We start from the raw sequence: 22,639 nt of genomic DNA, 5'->3' as shown, positions 1-22,639 counted from the left end.
TACGCAGACAATAGTGAAACAGTAGACTTGAAAACTATTACTGAATATGAGAACGATATCGATGTTGATTATTCAGTGGAAGAAGTGACACATTTTAAAGAATTTTACAGTACAACTAGTATCATTATTAAATCATATTTAGGGGCCCGAAAATTGTATAGTGCCTCGGGCCTGATTTGGAGTAAAATAGATCCTGCACACCGCGAATATGAATCAACATGAGAATATGAATCAACATGATTGATATTTGTTTCAGGAGAATGGTAAGCATACCAAATCGGACAGAAGAAAACTATCAAGTGGTTTATCTTAGTCTCAAGGATACAGATAGCAGTAACTTTGAACTGAATCCCGTTATGAAAGCCTCATTAATGCTAATAGATATAGAACACCACAATAGCCCACCAGATGGAGTTATGTTTCTAGCTGATATGAAAGGGGTGAGAATATTAGATGTATAGGAATTTTATTTTTAAATAACTACAATTCATTTCTTGCTGTGCCTATCCGTGACGAATGTTGGCGATCATCATGGCAATCTTAATCTTATCTGCAGCAGTGCGAAAAAGCTGCACAGATGTTGTGTGGAATCAGGTTCTGAGATTGTTTAACCAGGATGTTCTTCTTCTTCCTGGACCCCGCTTTCCAAATATTTTTCCTTGCAGGATCGCTTGTAGAAGGGCATATCTGGATTCATTTCGCATAATGTGTCCGAATTATTGGAACTTTCTAAATTGAATGGTGGTCAGTAGGTACCTCTTGGTTCTTCTTCATTCTTCTGAGTACTTCTTCATTTATGACTCGGTCAGTTCACAACATTTTAAGTATTCTACGATATAGCCACATCTTGAATGCTTCCAATAATGTCTGCACATATCTTCGTTCAATGTCCATGATTCAACATCATAAAAAAGGACAGAGAAGACGTAACTACGCAGCATTCTTATTTTACACCAAGAGAGGCTCCCATCCGGTTGAAAGTGAATCTAGCTTTTCCGATGCGCGCTCTTATCTCTTGGTTGTTGGTCCATTCTTCATTTATTATGGTGCCGAGGTAGTTGTAATGCCTCACTCTTTCTACAGGGATTGGGTTGCCGTAGAATCGATATTCTGTTATCTTTTTGTTGCTAAATGATCATAAGCTTTGTCTTATTTACGTTTATATTGTTAAGTGTAGATTCTAATTAGTCCAGAAAGCCACTGCGCATCCACTAGGAAAAATATTCTGATTCGAATTTTTTGCACAATCTTACTCAAAAAGGACCCCTTTTAACAAATTTGCATGTTCCCAGGTCCAAAAGTGGGTCAAAAATTTTTTAAACATTTTTTTTTATTTTTTTTTTAAATTATTTTTTTACATCGAACAATAGTATATTAAGTATGGAGAACGGTAAGGGTTTTATACCGATCGAAGACAATTGTTTGGAGGAGGAGCGGAGCGACGACTCCAATTATTGTCTGAGATCGGTTACCCTTAACGTTCGACATGCTTATAACGTTTTTTGCACGATTGATACCATTATAAATTATAAAATTAAACATTTTCGTCATATTGACTAGTTTCATTCATTTTATCAAGATAGATACTTTGGTTGTTAGGTAGTAACTAGGATGCATAACAACAATGGAGAATTGAGTTTTTATTTAGTTGTCAATAATTTTAAAGTATATAAAACTTCGTCCATTACAAGTAAAGTCAAATCATTTGTTCTTAAGATACGCCAAAGGAAAATGTTGTGCTCAAGTAATAGGGAAAGGGACAATCGGGGGCTGGCCTTCTCAAATTGCCAAATTCTTAAATTTGCCTAATCCCGAGAACTATACTGGCCATTCGTTCAGGAGGACATCAGCAACGCTTTTGGCTAATAAAGGTGTTGATGTCCTCGGATTAAAGCGTCATGGAGGTTGGCGTTCATCGACAGTGGCAGAAAGCTATGTAGAAGATTCTCTTCAAAATAAAATAGATTTTGCCGAAAAAATATTGTGCAATACTAGTAATACTACTAATGTATGCGATTCTGCAGGAGTTTCTGTTCGAAGTGAAACCAGAGCCCAAACAAGTGGGATTTCATTAAATAATATAACAAATTGTACCATAAGTTTCAATATTAATAAATAATTCGTTAGTTTTCTTTATTTTTTCAAAAAATAAATTAAAATTAAGAGATTTTTTAACTCGACGGTAAGTGAATTACTTACCGTCGAGTTGGAGTACTTACCGTCGAGTTGGATTACTTACCGTCGAGTTGCTAGTAAATCTGTAGTAAAATGCTGCTAGTAAATCTGTAGTACTGACGTAAAATCTGTCACGGTAAACAGTCAAAAATGATCAATCGTGCAAAAAGTTTTTTTTAGGTATTTTGGATCATTCCAAACAGAAAAGATATTTAGTGACTTTTCTCTAAAGTTGATATGATAGTTATTGACATTATAAGCGATTAAAAATTTAAAAATTGCGAAATTGGCAATTTTTTACCCTCATAAACTATATGAAAAACTGAAAATTTCAATGTTGCTAGGGTAGGTAGATATTCTTAAACATCGATTGATGAAATCCCTAAGAGTTTGTTGTAATACAATATCGAAAAGCCCTTTGTTTTTTAATTGATAATCAAGCGGGCGCGACACTATTTTCAACCAATGTAATATGCGTAAATATAAAATATGTGCTGAAAAATATTCTGATTCATTTTTTTTACCATCTTGCTTGAAAAGGTTCCCTATTAACAATTTTGCATGTTGCCAGAGTCAAAAATGAGTCCAAAAATGTTTTGAACAATTTTTTTTTTAAACTTGAACATCTACATTGAAAATAAGTTGAAAATAGTGTCGCGCCCGCTTGATTAGCAATTAAAAAACAAAGGGCTTTTCGATATTGCCAAAAGCTTTTCGGGATTTCCTCAATCGATGCTCGTAGAATATATACGTATTACCTTGGTAACATTGAAATTTTTGGGTTTCACCCGTAGTTTTTGAGGGTTAAAAATGACCGATTTTACAATTTTTAAATTTTTAATCGCTTATACATATCTCGAAAACTATCACATTTAGAGAAAAGTCACTTAAGATCTTGTCTATTTGGAATGATTTAAAAAACCAAAAAAAATTTTGTCCGATGCAAAAAAATTAGTTTAAGGAAAAAACAAAAAAAAAACGTTTAAAAAAGTTGTGAATGCCTTTTGATCGTGACAACATGAAAATTTGTTAAAAGGAGACCTTTTCAAGCAAAATGGTGAAAAAAAATTGAGTCAGAATATTTTTCCGCACATATTATATTTACGCATTTATATAGGGTGAGGCAGATAAAGGGCCTATTAGAAATATCTCGAGAACTAAAGACAATTGAATTATGAAAATTGGAATAAGGGGGTTTTGAAGACTAATCTATTTAATGAAAATATTTTCATCTATTTGGTACTTCCGGTTATACCGGAAGTTGCTTATAACTTCGTTTTTTTAAATGGGATACCCTGTATATTTTTACATTTTTGGATTCTCCTCGATCTCTTCTTTCTTAAAATATAAGGTTTTGTAATAATATACAGGGTAGGTTAAAAGATAATTACGTTTTCTTATTAATTTCGTAGCAATATTCCCACCCTGTAGGATTGTAGTAGTTTGACATAATAAACTCTATTTATGTTCAAATGATTTTTAATATAGTCTACTATTGTTAACAATTATTAGTGTAGCTAAATTTTTATTTTAATATACAGGGTGGGTCGAAACTCGGAATGAGTATTTTCTGAGTTTTCTTAAATGGAACACCCTATATTTTAGTATTGTAGTGAAATGATATTTCATGGTACTTATTACTTCTTAAGCATTTCCTATACCTAACTGCTTTAGTTTGTGCTTAATTGTTAATCGCACCAACAATCTTAACTTCGATGGTATTTTGATACCTCAACCACTATTGGCAATTTTAAGTATCAGTATAGATTAATATGTATTTATTTCCAAAAAATTATTCGTGACTGAATATTTTCACGGCCAACCTAATACAATTTCACCTATTTTGTGTTGCAATTAATGTTTGGCTTTAATCATCAATAACTCACAAATTAAAGAAGTTAGGTATAGGGAATGCTTAAGAAATTAAAAAGTACTATAAAATAATATTTCATTACAATACTAAAATACAGGGTGTTCTATTTAAGAAAACTCAGAAAATACTCATTCCGAGTTTCGACCAACCCTGTATACTAAAATGAAAAGTTTAACTATAAGAATAACTCTTAACAATAGTAGACTATATTAAAAATCATTTGAACATTAATACAGTTTATTATACCAATCTACTACAATCCTACAGGGTGTTAATGTTGCTACGAAATTAATAAGAAATCGTAATTATCTTTTAACCTACCCTGTATAATATTACAAAACCTTATATTTTAAGAAAGAAGAAATCGAGGAGAATCAAAAAATGTAAAAATATACAGGGTGTCCCATTTAAAAAAACGAAGTTACAATCAACTTCCGGTATAACCGGAAGTAGCAAAGAGAAGAAAATATTTTCATTAAATAGTTCATACCTCAAAACCCCTGTATTCCAATTTTCAAGATTCTCTTAGCTTTAGTTCTCGAGATATTTCTAATAGGCCCTTTATCTGCCTCACCCTGTATACATGCAACGGTTGAAAATAGTGTCGCGCCCGCTTGATTAGCAATTAAAAAACAAAGGGGTTTTCGATATTGTATTGCAAAAAACTCTTCGGGATTTCATCAATCAATGTTTAAAGAATATCTACCTACCTTGGCAATATTGAAATTTTTAATTTTTCACATAGGTTTTAAAGGTTAAAAATGGCCGATTTCGCAATTTTTAAATTTTTAATCGCTTATATGTCAAAAACTATCAACTTCAGAGAAAAGTCACTAAAGACCTTTTCTGTTTGGTATGATCCAATTAACCTAAAAAAACTTTGTTCGATGGAAAAAAATAATTTTAGGAAAAAAACAAAAAAAAAACGTTTAAAAAATGTTTGACTCACTTTTGCACCTGGCAACATGTAAATGTGTTAAAAGGGGTCCTTTTTGAGTAAGATTTTGCAAAAAATCCGAATCAGAATATTTTTCCTAGCGGATGCGCAGTGGCTTTCTGAAATAAATACATTATTTTGTTCATAAGGGCTTGTTTATAACTACAATACTAGCACCTTAAGAGGATCGGTACGTATTTTCGGCTGCAACGCTATTCAAATGGGGATTCATTTTTTTCGAATCCTGAGAAAACTAGTAAATATTTTTGAAAAATTTAAACGCAGAATGAAAGATTACGTTATTAGCGAGGGCCGAAAGTCCCTGAGAACTTCTATAATGTTTATTTTAATAAGTTACAGGGGTGAAAAACTAAGAGAAAATTTAGTGTAATTTTTAATTTCAAATATATCATTCAAAATAAACTTTTATTTATTCTAAGGGACTTTCGGCCCACGGTAATAATTTAGTCTTTCATTCTGCGTTTAAATTTTTCAACAATATTTATTGGTTTTTTCAGGATTCGAAAAAAATGAACACAATGTCGTGGTAATATTTTCTAAATCTATCTTTGTCTTACAACGCACTCAGCCGAATATAATATTGTCAGCATATATTGTCAGTCAGACACTGACAATCAGTGACAATTTTAAATATTTGACATTGCATCGGGAATATGTTTAGTTATTGATTAAATATTATTGATATATAGTGTATTTGATAAATAATTGATTTAAGACGTGAACTTGATAAAAAGTTATTTATTGTGTATTATTTGTGGAAGATCCAAGCAGAGAATACATCAGGATAGTATATTCTGTGATCCAAGTATTTTGTTGTTAAAGATGTTCAAAATTGTAAGCGTTCCATAACAATATATTATTAAAAAATCACTTTAACACTTTTCCTCTTTTCTCGATTGAGTATTAGTCTTTGTTGTACAAATAAATTATTACAATCACTGAATACATAGTTAGTGAAAAAATTATCACTTTTATTAACTGAATTAATAATTTGCAATTATAAAAATAACAGTTATCCAAGAACATTCAAAACCCGTCTCTTTAAATTAATGATGACATTTTCGAGTAGAATGACATTCTAGTAATGTTTACATATCCATACCAGTGTGAATTTTACTACACGTAATTTGCCGTGTAAAGACAGAAAAAGTAGGGATACACGTAAAATATTTGCGAATTATGTACCCATAGCCTTAACACATTTCGTTTCTACTAACCTTTTTTTGTTTATTTGTTTTAGTTCGGGTTTTTACACGCGTTTAAATTGAATCCAATCTCGTTAAAGAAATATTTCAATTATCTTGGAGAAGGAATACCAACTCAGTTCAAAGGAATGCATTTAATGAACGGAAATTATTTCGTGGATCAATTGTTGAGCATTCTTAAGGTGTTTATGGCTTCAGACCTTATAAAAAGGGTAAGTAGGTATTATTTGGGGTATTTGGAGGTATTTGGGGTATTTGGAGGTATTTGGGAGGTTAGAATCCCCCCCCAAATGGATGTACTTTGAGCTCTCTACACTTCGCTTAACACCATTACTATTCCATACCTCTCTGAGGGGCGCGACCCAAAATAGTGACAACTTTACCTTATCGATAATAGTCTACGAGAAGGGCAGGGTAAATTGAATATGTAATAACAAAAAAAAATTGTATGTATTTGTACTCACTTTATAATGCTCAAAAAATTACAGGATCTGGATTTCAATGCATATTTTTTTTATACTTCTCGTATCAAAGTTCAGCAAGTTGGCGTGTTAATGACAGTAGCGATTTTGGGGCGACCCCTCCCAGAGACCATCCAGTAGTTGTAACCCCCCCCCCTTAGGATCATCCTGATTACACCGTTGGATACGCTACGTCAAAAGTTATTCTGTATTAATGTAACCTTTCATTCTGCGCTTAAATGTTTCAAAAATATTTATTAGTTTTCTAAATATTCGAAAAAAAAATGAATGCGTTTAAAAATTATTGGCCCGAAATTTTGCCCCTATGTTCTGTTAACAACTACAGATTTATTACAACTAAAACAATAAAAACCTAGCTGAAAGCCTTAAAACATTCAAAACCTAAAAATGTACGTAATCCAAAACACACAAAAAGACACAATATAATAAAGTACAAAATTCTTATTTTTTATTTTGTCATATGTTACATAATATGTAAATGTTACACAGCCAGTATTACCGACACCATCTTTTGTCGCCAATAAAGCCCCAATTGTAGATGTATTTAAGAGGTTTCTTTTATCTTTTTTTTTATATTGAATACATTACTGAAAACCCTTTCTACGCTAGCGTTTGAAAATGGTAGAATGAATAGCAATAAAAATACTTTTTTTAAATTAAAAAACAAATATAATATATTGGCTTCACTTTTTAATTTTACCATTTATGCATTATAAAAAAGTATTGTCACAAACAGAAGTTTACAAGCATTGCACTACATAAAATAAAAATAAAACTAAATCGTGCAGTAGCCATCATAAGTTTAAAGACTAAAAACCCATAAATAAAATCGGACGGCATAATCCCTGTTTTTGAAATTTGAATTGGCTCAGTATGCCTTAAGTGGAAACATTTGTGCATCAAAATTCTAAATAAAACAATTCGCACAGGTCCCTTTTATCTCTTCTTAGGCTAGTTATAGAAATTTGGGTCGAACCAAAGAAAATTAATGTGTTATTGGGAATATATAAATAAGAAGCGGATTTTTTTTAAGTTTTTGTTATTAGCCTGTTGTAGTAGATTGGTAGATACAGTGAAAAATATACGCAAATATCCGATTTATTTAAAGATACGAAGAAGATACGACAACTCTCAAAAATATACTCAAACACTGGTACCGAGTTCTCGGAATGCCATGTGTCGGTGGGTGACCATCACACAGCAATCCTCCAGAGGCGCAGTGTTAGGGTTTGGTTTGTTACAGTCTATATTTTTTTGTTTTAAGGAGAGTGACAAAGAATTAAAACTATTTCTACGAGGTTCGCCAAAAAACTGTAAACTTATTATTTGACGTCAGCTGCCATCGCACCAAAACTAAGAAATGAATGAAATTTGGTCTTTTGGGTATTTTATACCCTTCTTTTACCAGACTAATTTCGAACCTAAATGGCAATATAGGCATTCTTAATAGGTACTTTAAAAAATAATGCTGCTGAGTTTATAATTTGCAGTTGGTTTCGTGTACTTTTAACATAATTACACCCAGACAAAATTAATTTTAGCATGGAAGGGAAAGTCAAATGCAAACAGTCTAATGACACTTTAATGTCTTTCTTATTGATTTTAGACCTATATATTTTTCCAATTCTTTTACAATAAAAATTTTAAGTCTGCATTCAATTATTTTACGTTATTTCTTAATATTTTAAGTAATCATCCATCAAGTAGGCTGGAATCCGGAAGAAGCATTCCCAAAAAAATGTTTACCAAAAGAACTTGGAGGAGACCTAGAATCAGAAGACGTACTTTGTGAACGGACGTTACCGCTGTTCAAGGACCGGGAATATTTTTGGAAGGCGGAAGAGGAACTAAGGAAAAGTGTACTTAAATAAAAATGCGTTACATGTAATAGTATTAAGGAATTACCATTATTTTTGAAATAAATATTTATAGTGTTTTAATGTTTTTCACTTTCTCACTGCTATTTATAGTTATTCTTCTTCTTCATGTGCCATCACCTCTAAGAAGTTTGGCAACCATCATGGCAATTCGCACTTTCGATACTGCTGCTCCAAAGAGATCAGCAGAAGTGCAGTTAAACCAAGCTCTCAAATTGTTTAACCAGGAGATGTGTCTTCTTCCACGACTCGCTCTAGTCTGTACTCTTTCTAGTATCATTAATTGCAACAATTTATAACGCTCACCCCTCATGACATGTCCCAGATACAGGCCCGCCGAGAGGGATGAGCGGACCCCGGTACCGATGCTAACCGAACTAGCAAATGAATCCGAACAAATAGGTCTAAAAATGAATTTGGCCAAAACAAAAACAATGACAAACACACAAGATAATAGAAACGTAATACTAAACGACACCACAATAGAAGCGGTTAATGATTATATATATCTGGGAGAGATGATAAAGATAGATAAGGAAAACCAAACAGCGAAGGTAAAAAGAAGGGTCAGATTAGCCTGGGCAGGATTTACAAAATTAAAATGGGTCCTAAAGAATAAAAAATACAACAATACTTAAAAACAAGAGTGTTTGACCAGTGCATACTCCTAATTCTCACATACGCATGCCAAACATGGACCTTGACCAAGGCAAACATGGATAAAATAATGAAGACACAAAGAGCCATGGAGAGAGCAATGTTAAGAGTAAAATTGACAGACAAAAAGCAAAACAACTGGGTAAGAAATAAAACAAAAGTCAAAGACGCAGTACAACATATAGCCAGACTAAAATGGAGCTTCGCAGATCAAAACGCTAGACAAACGGACAATAGGTGGAATACCACGATACAACAATGGAGACCATGGACAGGAAAGAGAGCAAGAGGACGACCCCAGATGAGATGGGAGACGACATTAAAAAGATAGGAGGAACGCACTGGAAACAGAAAGAACTAAACAGAGGCGAATGGAGGAAACTGGGGGAAGCCTATGTTCAAAATTGGATGAATTAAAGGGCAAAAGAAGAAGAAGAAGATGCAAATAGACTGAAGAGCAAAATAAAAACGGGAAAAATTACGTCTTTGGTAAAATGTACCGGTTGTACTTCCCTCTCGGCGGGTCTGCCCATATATGGCAGTTTTCTAACTTATATTGTATTTCAAACCTCTTTATCTCTTCGTATTCTTCTCAACACCTCGTTATTCGTGACTCTATCCTCCCAAGGTATGCTTAATATCTTTCTGTAGAACCAACTCGAAGGCTTCTTATCTGTCCGAAACATATTTCTTTAATGTCCATTCCTCCAACCCATAAAACAATACGGAGAACACTTCGCTGACTTCTACCACTCTGTCAACCATTTGTTATAAATCCTCAAGACATTCCGCAAATAAAATAGTGTCGTCGGCAAACCGTATATTATTGATTGGTTGGCCATTTACTTTTATAGGTCAAACCGGCAAACAGGTGTATGTTCTCAAAGAAATTGAAAGTGTGTAAAAAAATTTTAATAATCAGCTAAGTACTTTCAACACATAACGTGCCATCATCAGAGCTTCCTAAAAGGACGTTTAAGATAAGAGATTTTTTATAAACAAAAGATTGAAAAAACTTACGTCCTCTTATAAATCCTTCATAGAAGAGCAATTGTTAAAATTCACATGATAAATCATGGATACTGGGCAAAAACCACAGATATCGGGTATAAAACTCTTAAAATTAAAAGTTTATCACATCTAAATTATATTTTAGTTTAAAATTACAACATGGCTGCGTCAAACCATTCTGAGTTCACGTGAACAGCTGAGCACTGTCATTCATTAAAATGATAAAGAAGGAACCACTACCTTATGCGCCCTCGATATTGGTATGTAAATAATAATTAAAAATTAATTAAATTGAAAATGGCTAAAAAGCCATACAGTCTGTTTCAATTTACTTTTATTCCCGTAGTTAGTTCTTCTAGTGCTTCCTGGATTATTTCCTCTGAATACAAATTGAACAAGGTAGGAGACATGACACAGTCCTGCCTGGCGCCCCTCTCAATTTGTATTTCATTTGAAAATACGTTGTTCTCTTTTACAACAGCGATCTGATTATGATAGATAGTGCTAATGATCCTGATGTCTCTCAGGTTTAAGTTTTTCTTTTCAAGTAATTCGATAAGTTATACGTGGCTCTACATGACAGTAAGATAGAACAAGTCCATGAATATATCTACCTAATCCCAATACTGAAACTTGACAAAGAGGACCAAAGTGCGGAAATCACTGAAAGAGCAAGAATGGCATGGGCAGGATTTGGTAAACTTAGTTGGATACTTAACAACCGCAAAATACCTCAATATTTGAGGAGCAGGGTATTCAACAGTGTATCCTTCCTATCATGACATGTGGATGTCAAACATGGACCCTTCTTTTTCTTCTAAAGGTGCCGAGACCGCTTGTCGATCGTTGGCTCTCATGTTGCCCAGCATATTAACAATCATTGACCCGTGTTGAGCTGCCCCCCCCCCTACTTAAAAATAGGGATATTGAATCGATTTTTTGCTGCAGAATTACGAGCTAATTATGAGCTCTTGAAATGATATAGTTTCGATTTTTGAGCTCATCCCCTTCACCCCCAAACAACCCTTTAATTGATTTAATTTAAGAAAAAAATGCTGAGAAAACTTAAAATATATCGTATTGCGGATATAATTTCTATAGCTTATATATTCTAAGAATAAACTATTAAATCACGTGCATTTCGATTATTGAGCTACAACGCCTTCGCAAGAAAACTACCCCATCTTCCCGGCTTAAGAGAAAGTTAAACTTAAAATACGTTAAATTAATTATTTGGCGACTACATATCATTTAATAATTTATGAGCATCTTTTGAAGCGGTTTTTCGTAAATCACTGAAAAAAGTTTTTACTAAAAAAGTTAGTAGGTAGTAGTTTAATTCGTATAGCTTATATTCTAAGAATAAACTCTTAAATCACGGGTATTTCGACTATTGAGCTACAACCCCTTCGCAAGAAAACCATCCCATATTTCCGGCTTAAGAGAGAGTTGTACTTAAAAAAATTTAAACTAATTATTTGGCGACTACATATCGTTTAATAATTTATGAGCTCGCAAAATATACACATCTCAATTATTGAATTGCCATTTTCTTTCTATAGTGCAGTCACTGAAGGTAAAAATCAACTATGACCTTCGATTTCGGTAAATCTCCATTCATTTTCACGAAAATTGGTGAACGGATAGAGGATACCTTAAGAAACAAAATTAACAATAACAACTTGCGGTTTTAGCCTGGGGTATATGTCAGCTCTTCTAGGGGGTTAAAATTACTTTATTAAAAATAACCTCACAAATCGAGAGAGCGACAAATTCTAAGCAAAATTTGTTATATATTGTTATTAAAATAAATCAATACTTTTTGAGTTATTAAAGATCAAATATTTTAATTTTTGTGAAAGAAAAAGCGATTTTTCATAAATAACTCAAAAACTGTAAGTTTTTACAAAAAAGGGTTCATCACTAAAATTGAAGCTAATAAAAAATATAATAAGTTGCTAACTTAAAAATAATGTTAATTTAAAGTAATTTATAGGTAATTAAATGTATATTTTTTCTGCGACTATTCAAATCTAAGGATTCAAGCTTAAATAACGGGAAAGAGATGCATTTTATGTAACACTTACTTAATACTTGTCAAAGTACTTAGAAATACCTATCAAATGAGATCCAGAAAAAGTTGATTGCATCAAAATTTATACTCCAAAAATCTTTCCAAAAAAATGAATTTTTTTTTTAATAACTCTGTTAATTTTTATGATATCACGCACATTCAACTATTTGAAAGATAATTTCAAGAGCTATGAAACTGTACTACATTTAATCTTTCAAATACTTTATTTTTTTAGGATAATAGTAAAGGGCTCCTGTTACATTGTTCTCGTAGTAAAATTTAGGCTTAAACGTTTCTATCTTCGTTACATATTTTGATCCATACAGAAATCAAAAGACAAGTAAAATCTTTTCTAATAAAAAAAACTCAAATTTCGTTATCTATAATTTTTTACGTGTATCGAGCATTGTGGGAGTTATTATCAAAAGCAAATAATTTACGAAAATTTGAAAAATTTTGATTTTTTTAAATCATATTTAAAATAATAACTCCAACAATACTTTACTTTACTTTAAGTACAACTCTCTGTTAAGCCGGGAATATGGGATGATTTTCTTGCGAAGGGGTTGTAGCTCAATAGTCGTAATGCGCGTGACTTTAGTTAGAGTTTATTCTTAGAATATAAGCTATACGAATTAAACTACTATTAACTTTTTTGTAAAAACTTACAGTTTTTCAGTGATTCACGAAAAACCGCTTCAAAACATGCATTTTTTCACGGATAATTAAAATCTTTGACCTTTAATAACTTAAAAAGTATTGACTTATTTTAATAACTTTCTATAACAAATGTTGCTTATAATTTGTCTTTTTATTAATTTGGCAGTTATTTTTATAAAATAATTTTCAACCCTGAGAAGGGGCGGTATCCACCCTTAGGGTAAAGGTGCAAGGTGGCACCATGTCACCTTTGTTTCTTGAGGCATTCTCTAACCACTGACCAATTTTTGTGAAAATCGATGAAGGTTCACCGAAATTGAAGGTAATCGTTGATTTTTACCTTCAGTGACTGCACTATACAAAATAAATTGCAATTTATTGATCTAAATGCGCGTAATTTGGGAGATCATAAATTATTAAATGATATGTAGTCGCCAAATAATTAATTTAATGCATTTTAAGTACAACCCTCTCTTAAGCCGGGAAGATGGGGTAGTTTTTTTGCGAAGGGGTTGTAGCTCAATAATCGAAATGCACGTGATTTAATAGTTTATTCTTAGAATATATAAGTTATAGGCATTATATCCGCAATACGATATATTTTAAGTTTTCTCAGCATTTCTCTCTTAAGTTAAATCAATTAAAGGGTTGTTTGGGGGTGAAGGGGATGAGCTCAAAAATCGAAACTATATCATTTCAAGAGCTCATAAATAGCTCGTAATTCTGCCGCAAAAATCGATTCAATATTCCTATTTTTAAGTAGTGGGGGGTCTAAAATATTAAATTCCTGCTCAGTGGAACGAGCTCAAAATTTTTGATTTGCGGAATATGAGAGCTCATAAATAGCTCATAAATCAGGGCTATTTGTTTTTTAATTTTTGCAAGTGGGTGGGGGCAGCTCAACACGGGTCAATCATTATCTTATTTACAGCCGCACGATGCAATGGACCCTAATCAAGGCCAATACGAATAAATTGACCCCAATAGAAAGGGGCAGAGACTGTCAGATAAAAAGAGGAACGACTGGGTAAGATCAAAAACAAAAGTCGACGATATCACAACAAAAATTGGCAAACTCAAACGTTGAAAAAATGAAATTATTGTGATTACAATCAACTGTGGCTAATCTCATAATAAACATAATATTTATCAGTCAAAGTTTTCAGTCTAATGGCATATAAAGCAACATAATGCTACTCTACATCCCACCAGAAAGAAAACAATGGGAACCTTCTCTGGTTACACCTCCGAGGCTTCTACAATTTGCAAGCCATACGGATGCCGAGACTAAGGAAGATGAGGGAATTTTACAATATATAATTCACGTCCCATCTGCTCAGCGCGGTAAAGTTCCAACGAGAATAGTTCCCTTTGTACTCCAAACAGAGTAAAGTAAATCAAAAAGGAATAACCATTTTCAATGTCGTTGCAACACGAAACCACAGCCGCGCGATATTCTAGTCCAATCAGAGAGTGCCGCAAGCACCTCTACCGGTTTCGAAACTTATTAGTCTCTCATCAGGAGGCACATATGCTGCTCTCTCTGATCCAACCAAAACAAACCCCGGCGTGCAGTCACGGATCGCAACGAACGAAATGGCATAGATGCCCTAGCGGCAACTGCTATCAAAAGTCTAAGTTTTCAGTCTAATGGCATATAAAGCAACATAATGCTACTCTACATCCCACCAGAAAGAAAACAATGGGAACCTTCTCTGGTTACACCTCCGAGGCTTCTACAATTTGCAAGCCATGCGGATGCCGAGACTAAGGAAGATGAGGGAATTTTACAATATATAATTCACGTCCCATCTTCTCAGCGCGGTAAAGTTCCAACGAGAATAGTTCCCTTTGTACTCCAAACAGAGTAAATTAAATCAAAAAGGAATAACCATTTTCAATGTCGTTGCAACACGAAACCACAGCCGCGCGATATTCTAGTCCAATCAGAGAGTGCCGCAAGCACCTCTACCGGTTTCGAAACTTATTAGTCTCTCATCCTTAGTCTCGGCATCCGTATGGCTTGCAAATTGTAGAAGCCTCGGAGGTGTAACCAGAGAAGGTTCCCATTGTTTTTTTTTTCTGGTGGGATGTAGAGTAGCATTATGTTGCTTTATATGCCATTAGACTGAAAACTTAGACTTTTGATAGCAGTTGCCGCTAGGGCATCTATGCCATTTCGTTCGTTGCGATCCGTGACTGCACGCCGGGGTTTGTTTTGGTTGGGTCAGAGAGAGCAGCATATGTGCCTCCTGATGAGAGACTAATAAGTTTCGAAACCGGTAGAGGTGCTTGCGGCACTCTCTGATTGGACTAGAATATCGCGCGGCTGTGGTTTCGTGTTGCAACGACATTGAAAATGGTTATTCCTTTTTTTTTATAATATTTATCTTTTCTGTTTTATTTTCACTTCGATATCTATGTTCCACAAAAGAATATTTATATTTTTAACAAATATATTTGCGCAAATATTCATATATGCAATAATATCAAAATTTGTTCAAGTAACGGAAATATAATCTTAACTGTAATATCCTAATAGTCCTGGATCCCGCGTACCAAAAAAAAGTTTATTAAAAGCAAGCTGAAAATGTGTTAATAGCTTAACGGTGTCTAGTAGGACAAATTTTGATATATGGGAAAACTGGAGCAGGGGAAGTGTTTATTGTGGAACGTGATTTTAAATTTTGGAACTGACATCCTGACAAAGACAAGTGTATGATTGTGAAAACTAGCAGGTTGTTTTTTAAGTTTATTCAATAGCAAACTTTATATAATATATGAAAAAATTACCCGTGTTGAGCTGGCCCCCCCCACTTGCAAAAATTAAAAAACAAATAGCCCTGATTTATGAGCTATTTATGAGCTCTCATATTCCGCAAACTAAAAATTTTGAGCTCGTTCCACTGAGCAGGAATTTAATACCCTAGTGGGGGGGGCTGAGTCAGCCCCCCCCACTACTTAAAAATAGGAATATTGAATCGGTTTTTGCGGCAGAATTACGAGCTATTTATGAGCTCTTGAAATTATATAGTTTCGATTTTTGAGCTCATCCCCTTCACCCCCAAACAACCCTTTAATTGATTTAACTTAAGAGAAAGATGCTGAGAAAACTTAATATATCGTATTGCGAATATAATTCCTATAGCTTATATACTCTAAGAATAAACTATTAAATCAAGAGCATTTCGATTATTGAGCTACAACCCCTTCGCCAGAAAACCACCCTATCTTCCCGGCTTAAGAGAAAGTTGTATTTAAAATGCGTTAAACTAATTATTTGGCGACTACATATCATTTAATAATTTATAAGCTTCCAAATTACGCGCATTTAGATCAGTAAATTGCAATTTATTTTGTATAGTGCAGTCACTGAAGGTAAAAATCAACGATTACCTTCAATTTCGGTGAACCTTCATCGATTTTCACGAAAATTAGTCAGTGGTTAGAGGATACGTCAAGAAACAAAGGTGAGATGGTACCACCTTGCGCCTTTACCCTGAGGGTGGATACCGCCCCTTCTCGGGGGTGAAAATTATTTTATAAAAAATAAATGCACAAATCAATAAAAGAACAAATTCAAAGCAAAATTTATTATATAAAGTTAATAAAATAAGTCAATACTTTTTAAGTTATTAAAGATCAAAGATTTTAATTATTTGTGAAAAAAATGCATGTTTTGAAAAGGTTTTTTGTAAATCACTGAAAAACTTTAAGTTTTTACAAAAAAGTTAATAGTAGTTTAATTCGTATAGCTTATATTCTAAGAATAAACTCTTAAATCACGCGTCTTTCGATTATAGAGCTACAACCCGTTTGCAAGAAAACGACCCCATATTCCCGGCTTAAGAGTTGTTCTTAAAATAATTTAAATTAATTATTTGGCGACTACATATCGTTTAATAATTTATGAGCTTGCAAAATATACGCATCTCAATTATTCAATTGCCATTTTCTTTCTATAGTGCAGTCACTGAAGGTAAAAATCAACTAGCAACTTCGATTTCGGTAAATCTCCATTCATTTTCACGAAAATTGGTGAGCGGATTTTGATACTATCAACTTTGTCTGCATCTTATTTTTCATAGGTATTTCTAAGTACTTTGACAAGTATTTAGTACCTAAGTGTTATAAAATGCATCTCTTTCCCGTTATTTAACTTGAACCCTTAGATTTTAACAGTCGCGGAAAAAAATATATATTTAATTACCAATAACTTACTTTAAATTAACATTAAAGGGTTTTTCAAGTAAGCAATTTATTATATTTTTTATTAGCTTCAATTTTAGTGATGAAAACTTTTTTGTAAAAACTTACAGTTTTTGAGTCATTTATGAAAAATCGCTCTAAAGCATGCATTTTCTTTCCAAAAATTAAAATATTTGATCTTTAATAACTCAAAAAGTATTGATTTATTTTAATCACATTATATAACAAATTTTGCTTACAATTTGTCCCTCTCTCGATTTGTGGGGTTATTTTTAATAAAGTAATTTTCACTCCCGAGAAGGGGTGACATATACCCCAGGCTAAAACCCCAAGTTGTTATTGTCAATTCGTGAAAATAAATGGAGATTTACCGAAATCGAAGGTACTAGTTGATTTTTACCTTCAGTGACTGCACTATAGAAAGAAAATGGCAATTCAATAATTGAGATGCGTATATTTTGCAAGCTCATAAATTAGTAAACGATATGTAGTCGCCAAATAATTAATTTAAATTATTTTAAGAACAACTCTCTCTTAAGCCGGGAATATGGGGTCGTTTTCTTGCGAAGGGGTTGTAGCTCTATAATCGAAAGACGCATGATTTAAGAGTTTATTCTTAGAATATAAGTTATACGAATTAAACTACTATTAACTTTTTTGTAAAAACTTAAAGTTTTTCAGTGATTTACAAAAAACCTTTTCAAAACATGCATTTTTTTCACAAATAATTAAAATCTTTGATCTTTAATATGTAACTTAAAAAGTATTGACTTATTTTATTAATTTTATATAATAAATTTTGCTTTTAATTTGTTCTTTTATTGATTTGTGCATTTATTTTTTATAAAATAATTTTCACCCCCGAGAAGGGGCGGTATCCACCCTCAGGGTAAAGGCGCAAGGTGGTACCATGTCACCTTTGTTTCTTGACGTATCCTCTAACTACTGACCAATTTTCGTGAAAATCGATGAAGGTTCACCGAAATTGAAGGTAATCGTTGATTTTTACCTTCAGTGACTGCACTATACAAAATAAATTGCAATCTACTGATCTAAATGCGCGTAATTTGGAAGCTTATAAATTATTAAATGATATGTAGTCGCCAAATAATTAGTTTAATGCATTTTAAGTACAACTTTCTCTTAAGCCGGGAAGATAGGGTGGTTTTCTTGCGAAGGGGTTGTAGCTCAATAATCGAAATGCTCTTGATTTAATAGTTTATTCTTAGAGTATATAAGCTATATGAATTATATCCGCAATACGATATATTTTAAGTTTTCTCAGCATCTTTCTCTTAAGTTAAATCAATTAAAGGGTTGTTTGGGGGTGAAGGGGATGAGCTCAAAAATCGAAACTATATAATTTTAAGAGCTCATAAATAGCTCGTAATTCTGCCGCAAAAACCGATTCAATATTCCTATTTTTAAGTAGTGGGGGGGGCTGACTCAGCCCCCCCCATTAGGGTATTAAATTCCTGCTAAGTGGAACGAGCTCAAAATTTTTAGTTTGCGGAATATGAGAGCTCATAAATAGCTCATAAATCAGGGCTATTTGTTTTTTAATTTTTGCAAGTGGGGGGGGCCAGCTCAACACGGGTGAAAAAATTTTTGTCCGACAAATATGTTGGACATGTTAATAAGCCCGACACGTAGAACATGTCAAGTAACGGGAATTATGTTGGTGGTAAATAGCAGTCTTATTTTTGCATGAGAGTTTAACGAAAGGGTAAAAAATCAATTGGAAGTTCTGTCCGACAAAATACATGGAACGTTTTCGTAGTCTGACGTTCGAAACCTGTAACCTGTTCCACAATAATTAAAACTTTCTCTGTTCCAGTGTTCCCGTACATCAAAGTTTGTCCGACTAGACACCGTTAAGCTACTAACAAATTTTCAGCTTGTTATTAATAAACTTTTTCTGGTACGCGGGATCCAGGCCTAAAATTATATCTGACAAATAATTTTATCAAGTACAAAATTTCGATATCCTTTTCATTAATGTAGAGATAAACTTTTGATATGCTGTAGGTACATTTCAGTAATTGCAACTACCACATTGTGTATGTTAAATAAATAAATAAGCAAAAATCAAGCATGGTAAATATGTTACATTTTTCTTTATTTTTTTCATGTATGTATTGCAATGTACAGTCTTCTCAATTGCCTCAATAATACAGGGTAGGGCATTTGTGTGACAAAGTCCAATTACTCGTTTGTCGTAAGAGTTACAAAAAAAGAATGTGTGTGTACTTTGTACGCACGTAAGAAGTGATACTTCTATTATATGATTATATGATTGTAAACGAAATTAATATACTTTTTATTTATATTTTATTTAAATATTAAACTAATTTATACTTACTACTTCTCAAATATTTTTATTAAAACAGTGCCAAAAATTAAAATAATAAAAGAATAAAACACACACAAACACATTAAAAATGCCACAAATGATTTCTGAACATTAATTGTGAAAATTTTTAAACTAATTACGTATTTTCTGAAAATAAAATTATATAATAAATATACTTACAATCATAAAATGTATAAAAAAAAATAAAAAAAATAAAAGTTTATATTGGGATTCGAACCAACTTACCAGCGCGGCTGGTATTGGCGTTGTATTGGGGTTCACTCGCATTAAACGCTTCGCCACGGAGACAGTGTGTCATTATGTGCGAAGATCGACTAACTAAACGGATTAAACTTTTGACATTTTTGAATTATGTAAATCAAATTATTTTGATTTTGAATTGAAATGATTTAGAATTGAAAAAATACAACAAAACATATAGTAAGAAAACAATATATTAGGTGAATATTGATAGAAATTTTGATGGTAATCAAATTATGTAAATAAAAGTATTACATACTATGTATTTTGGTAGGTTCAAATAGGTAGGTACCTATGATACATTTACAATTATTACGTACCTGTTGCTTTAAAAACTATTTAAAAATCACTAAAATTATAAACTTTTTTGTTTCTGTCCTCACAACAATAAAACTAATATATTATACATTTGTTTACCTTCATATTGAACAATTATTTATTATTGACAGATCATTTCAACACCCAATCAGAGCCCGTATATCGACTAATAAATTTCGCAATCACTTGCATCGTGCAAAGTGGCTATGTTCAAATATCATAACAAAATTTGATCAACTATTTTTAAAACACTTACCAGTGTAAGATTCTTTAACTTTGAATAAGCGAGATCGTAGATCGTCCCGGTTGATTGTTGTTATCCACAGTTCTCTACGCCTTCGAGGTAATAGGTTTTTTATCAGTAATTTTGCGGCACTCATACTAGTCACAGTTTGATGGGCTTTCACATTGGCATGCAACAATCATCTCTTCTATGTTAATAAGTCCAAAAATATAATATGAAAACTATTTAAAAACGCAGTATAACCATTAACTAACTTTTTGTTTGTTGTTTCTCTTCCTAGAAATTTTAAAACGCAACAACCATACATAACCAAACCACAGTCCCACAGCTGTGCCACAGCTGCCATATTGGATAATTTTTGTCATGTCATTTGAACATCCAATCAGAACAAAGTTGTAATGCGACTGCGCCGGGATCAAAGGTTTTAATCCTATTAAAATTCACCCTCATATCGCGCGTAAAGAAGTATAACTTGAAAAAAGTTATTTACATAAAAGTTGGGGCACGGATAGGACCATAATTTAAAAATATTTTCAGATATACATGGTCACCCGTATTGACAGGGTGACACAAACTAATGTTTTTTTTTTTTTTAATAGAACATCCTGTATATTTTTTCATTTTTGGATTCACCTCGAGGTCTTCTTTCTCAAAATATAGGGTTTTGTAATATTATACGAGGTAGTTTAAAAGATAATTATGTACGTTTTATTGTTAATTTCGTAGCAATATTCACAGCCTGTAGAATTGTATTGATTTGACATCAAAGGTTCTATTTATAGTCAAACGATTTTTAATATATTCTACTATTGTTAAGCATTAATAATGTAGCGAAAAGTTTAATATTAATATACAGGGTTGGTCGAAACTCGGAATGAGTATTTTCTGAATTTTCTTAAATGGAACACCCTGTATTTTAGTATTCTAATGAAATGATATTTTATGGCACTTTTTTATTTCTTAAGCATTCCCTATACCTAAATGCTTTAATTTTTGAGTTATTCGTTATTCTTTAATCCAAACATTAATTGCAACAAAAATTACGTGAAATTTTATTAGGTGGCTGTGCAAATATTCAATTAAAAATAATTTTTTGGAAAAAAGTAGATATTAATCAAGACTGATCCTCAATTTATTAATTTTTAATGAGATATCTAAATACCTACGTAGTTAAAATTGTTAGTGCGTAAAATATTAATAAAAACATACAAGATTCTACCTAGTTGGCTATGACAATAAATTTGTAAAACGTTTGACATTATACTATTTTTATAGTTCCAGTTGCTTTGTTACCATTACTAATATGAATTTTTCTAATGAGTAACTGATGAGTAACTGATCAAAATGGTTTTTGTGCTAACAGACTATAACAAAAATGTGCTACTAGCAATAAGAATTTTTCATCAGCAATTCCCTGATAGACGAAAACCAAGAAGAGAAACTTTTGAAAGTACACTAAAACGATTTCAACGGTCTAGGCACGTCTAGGTCTAGGTCTAGAGTCTAGACAGTTAGATTATAAGAACGTTCTTCCTAATATGCAGATCCTCAGTTACACTAAGGATTACATTTAATTAATTTTATTAATTTACAATAGTTTTGATTTGATCAGGTTTCTGGTAATGTAAGCATCCAGTCCGTTGAAACCGTTTTAGTATACTTTCAAAAGTTTCTCTTCTTGGTTTTCGTTTGTCAGAGAATTGCTGATGAAAATTTCTTATTGCTAGTAGCACATTTTTGTAATATTCTCCTAGCACATGCAAAAACCATTTTAATCAGTATAATTAAACAAATTAATATTAGTAATGATAACAAAGCAACTGGAAGTATAAAAATAGTATAATGTCAAATGTTTTAGCAAATTTATTGTCATTGCCAACTAGGTAGAATCTTGTATGTTTTTAATCATATTTTACGCACCAACAATCTTAACTACATAGGTATTTGGATATCTCATCCAATATTAATAAATTAAGGATCAATCTAGATTAAAATCTACTTTTTTTGAAAAATTATTTTTGACTGAATATTTGTAAGCTACCTAATAAAATTTCACGTAATTTTTGTTGCAATTAATGTTTGGATTAAAGAATTAGGAATAACTCAAAAATTAAAGCACTAAGGTATAGGGAATGCTTAGGAAATAAAAAAGTACCGTAAAATATCATTTCATTAGAATACTAAAATATAGGGTGTTCCATTTAAGAAAACTCAGAAAATACTCATTCCGAGTTTTGACCAACAACCCTGTATATTATTATTAAACTTTTTGCTATATTATT

At 32.4% G+C, this 22,639-nt stretch overlaps 1 protein-coding gene across 1 annotated transcript in view; it reads left to right on the top strand.

Moving 5' to 3' along the window:
• LOC114341612 (uncharacterized) overlaps positions 1-22,639 on the top strand; it is a 101,448-nt gene that overhangs the window by 15,116 nt on the left and 63,693 nt on the right. The window contains exons 3-4 of the mRNA XM_050657507.1: positions 257-440; positions 6,247-6,423. Coding sequence (XP_050513464.1) covers positions 257-440; positions 6,247-6,423 — 361 coding nt within the window. The remainder of the gene's footprint in view (positions 1-256; positions 441-6,246; positions 6,424-22,639) is intronic.

Source organism: Diabrotica virgifera, chromosome 8, assembly GCF_917563875.1.
Source record: "Diabrotica virgifera virgifera chromosome 8, PGI_DIABVI_V3a".
Taxonomy (NCBI): Eukaryota; Metazoa; Arthropoda; class Insecta; order Coleoptera; family Chrysomelidae; genus Diabrotica; species Diabrotica virgifera.
Note: the sequence above shows the minus strand (reverse complement) of the source record. Positions and strands in the feature narration are given on the sequence as shown.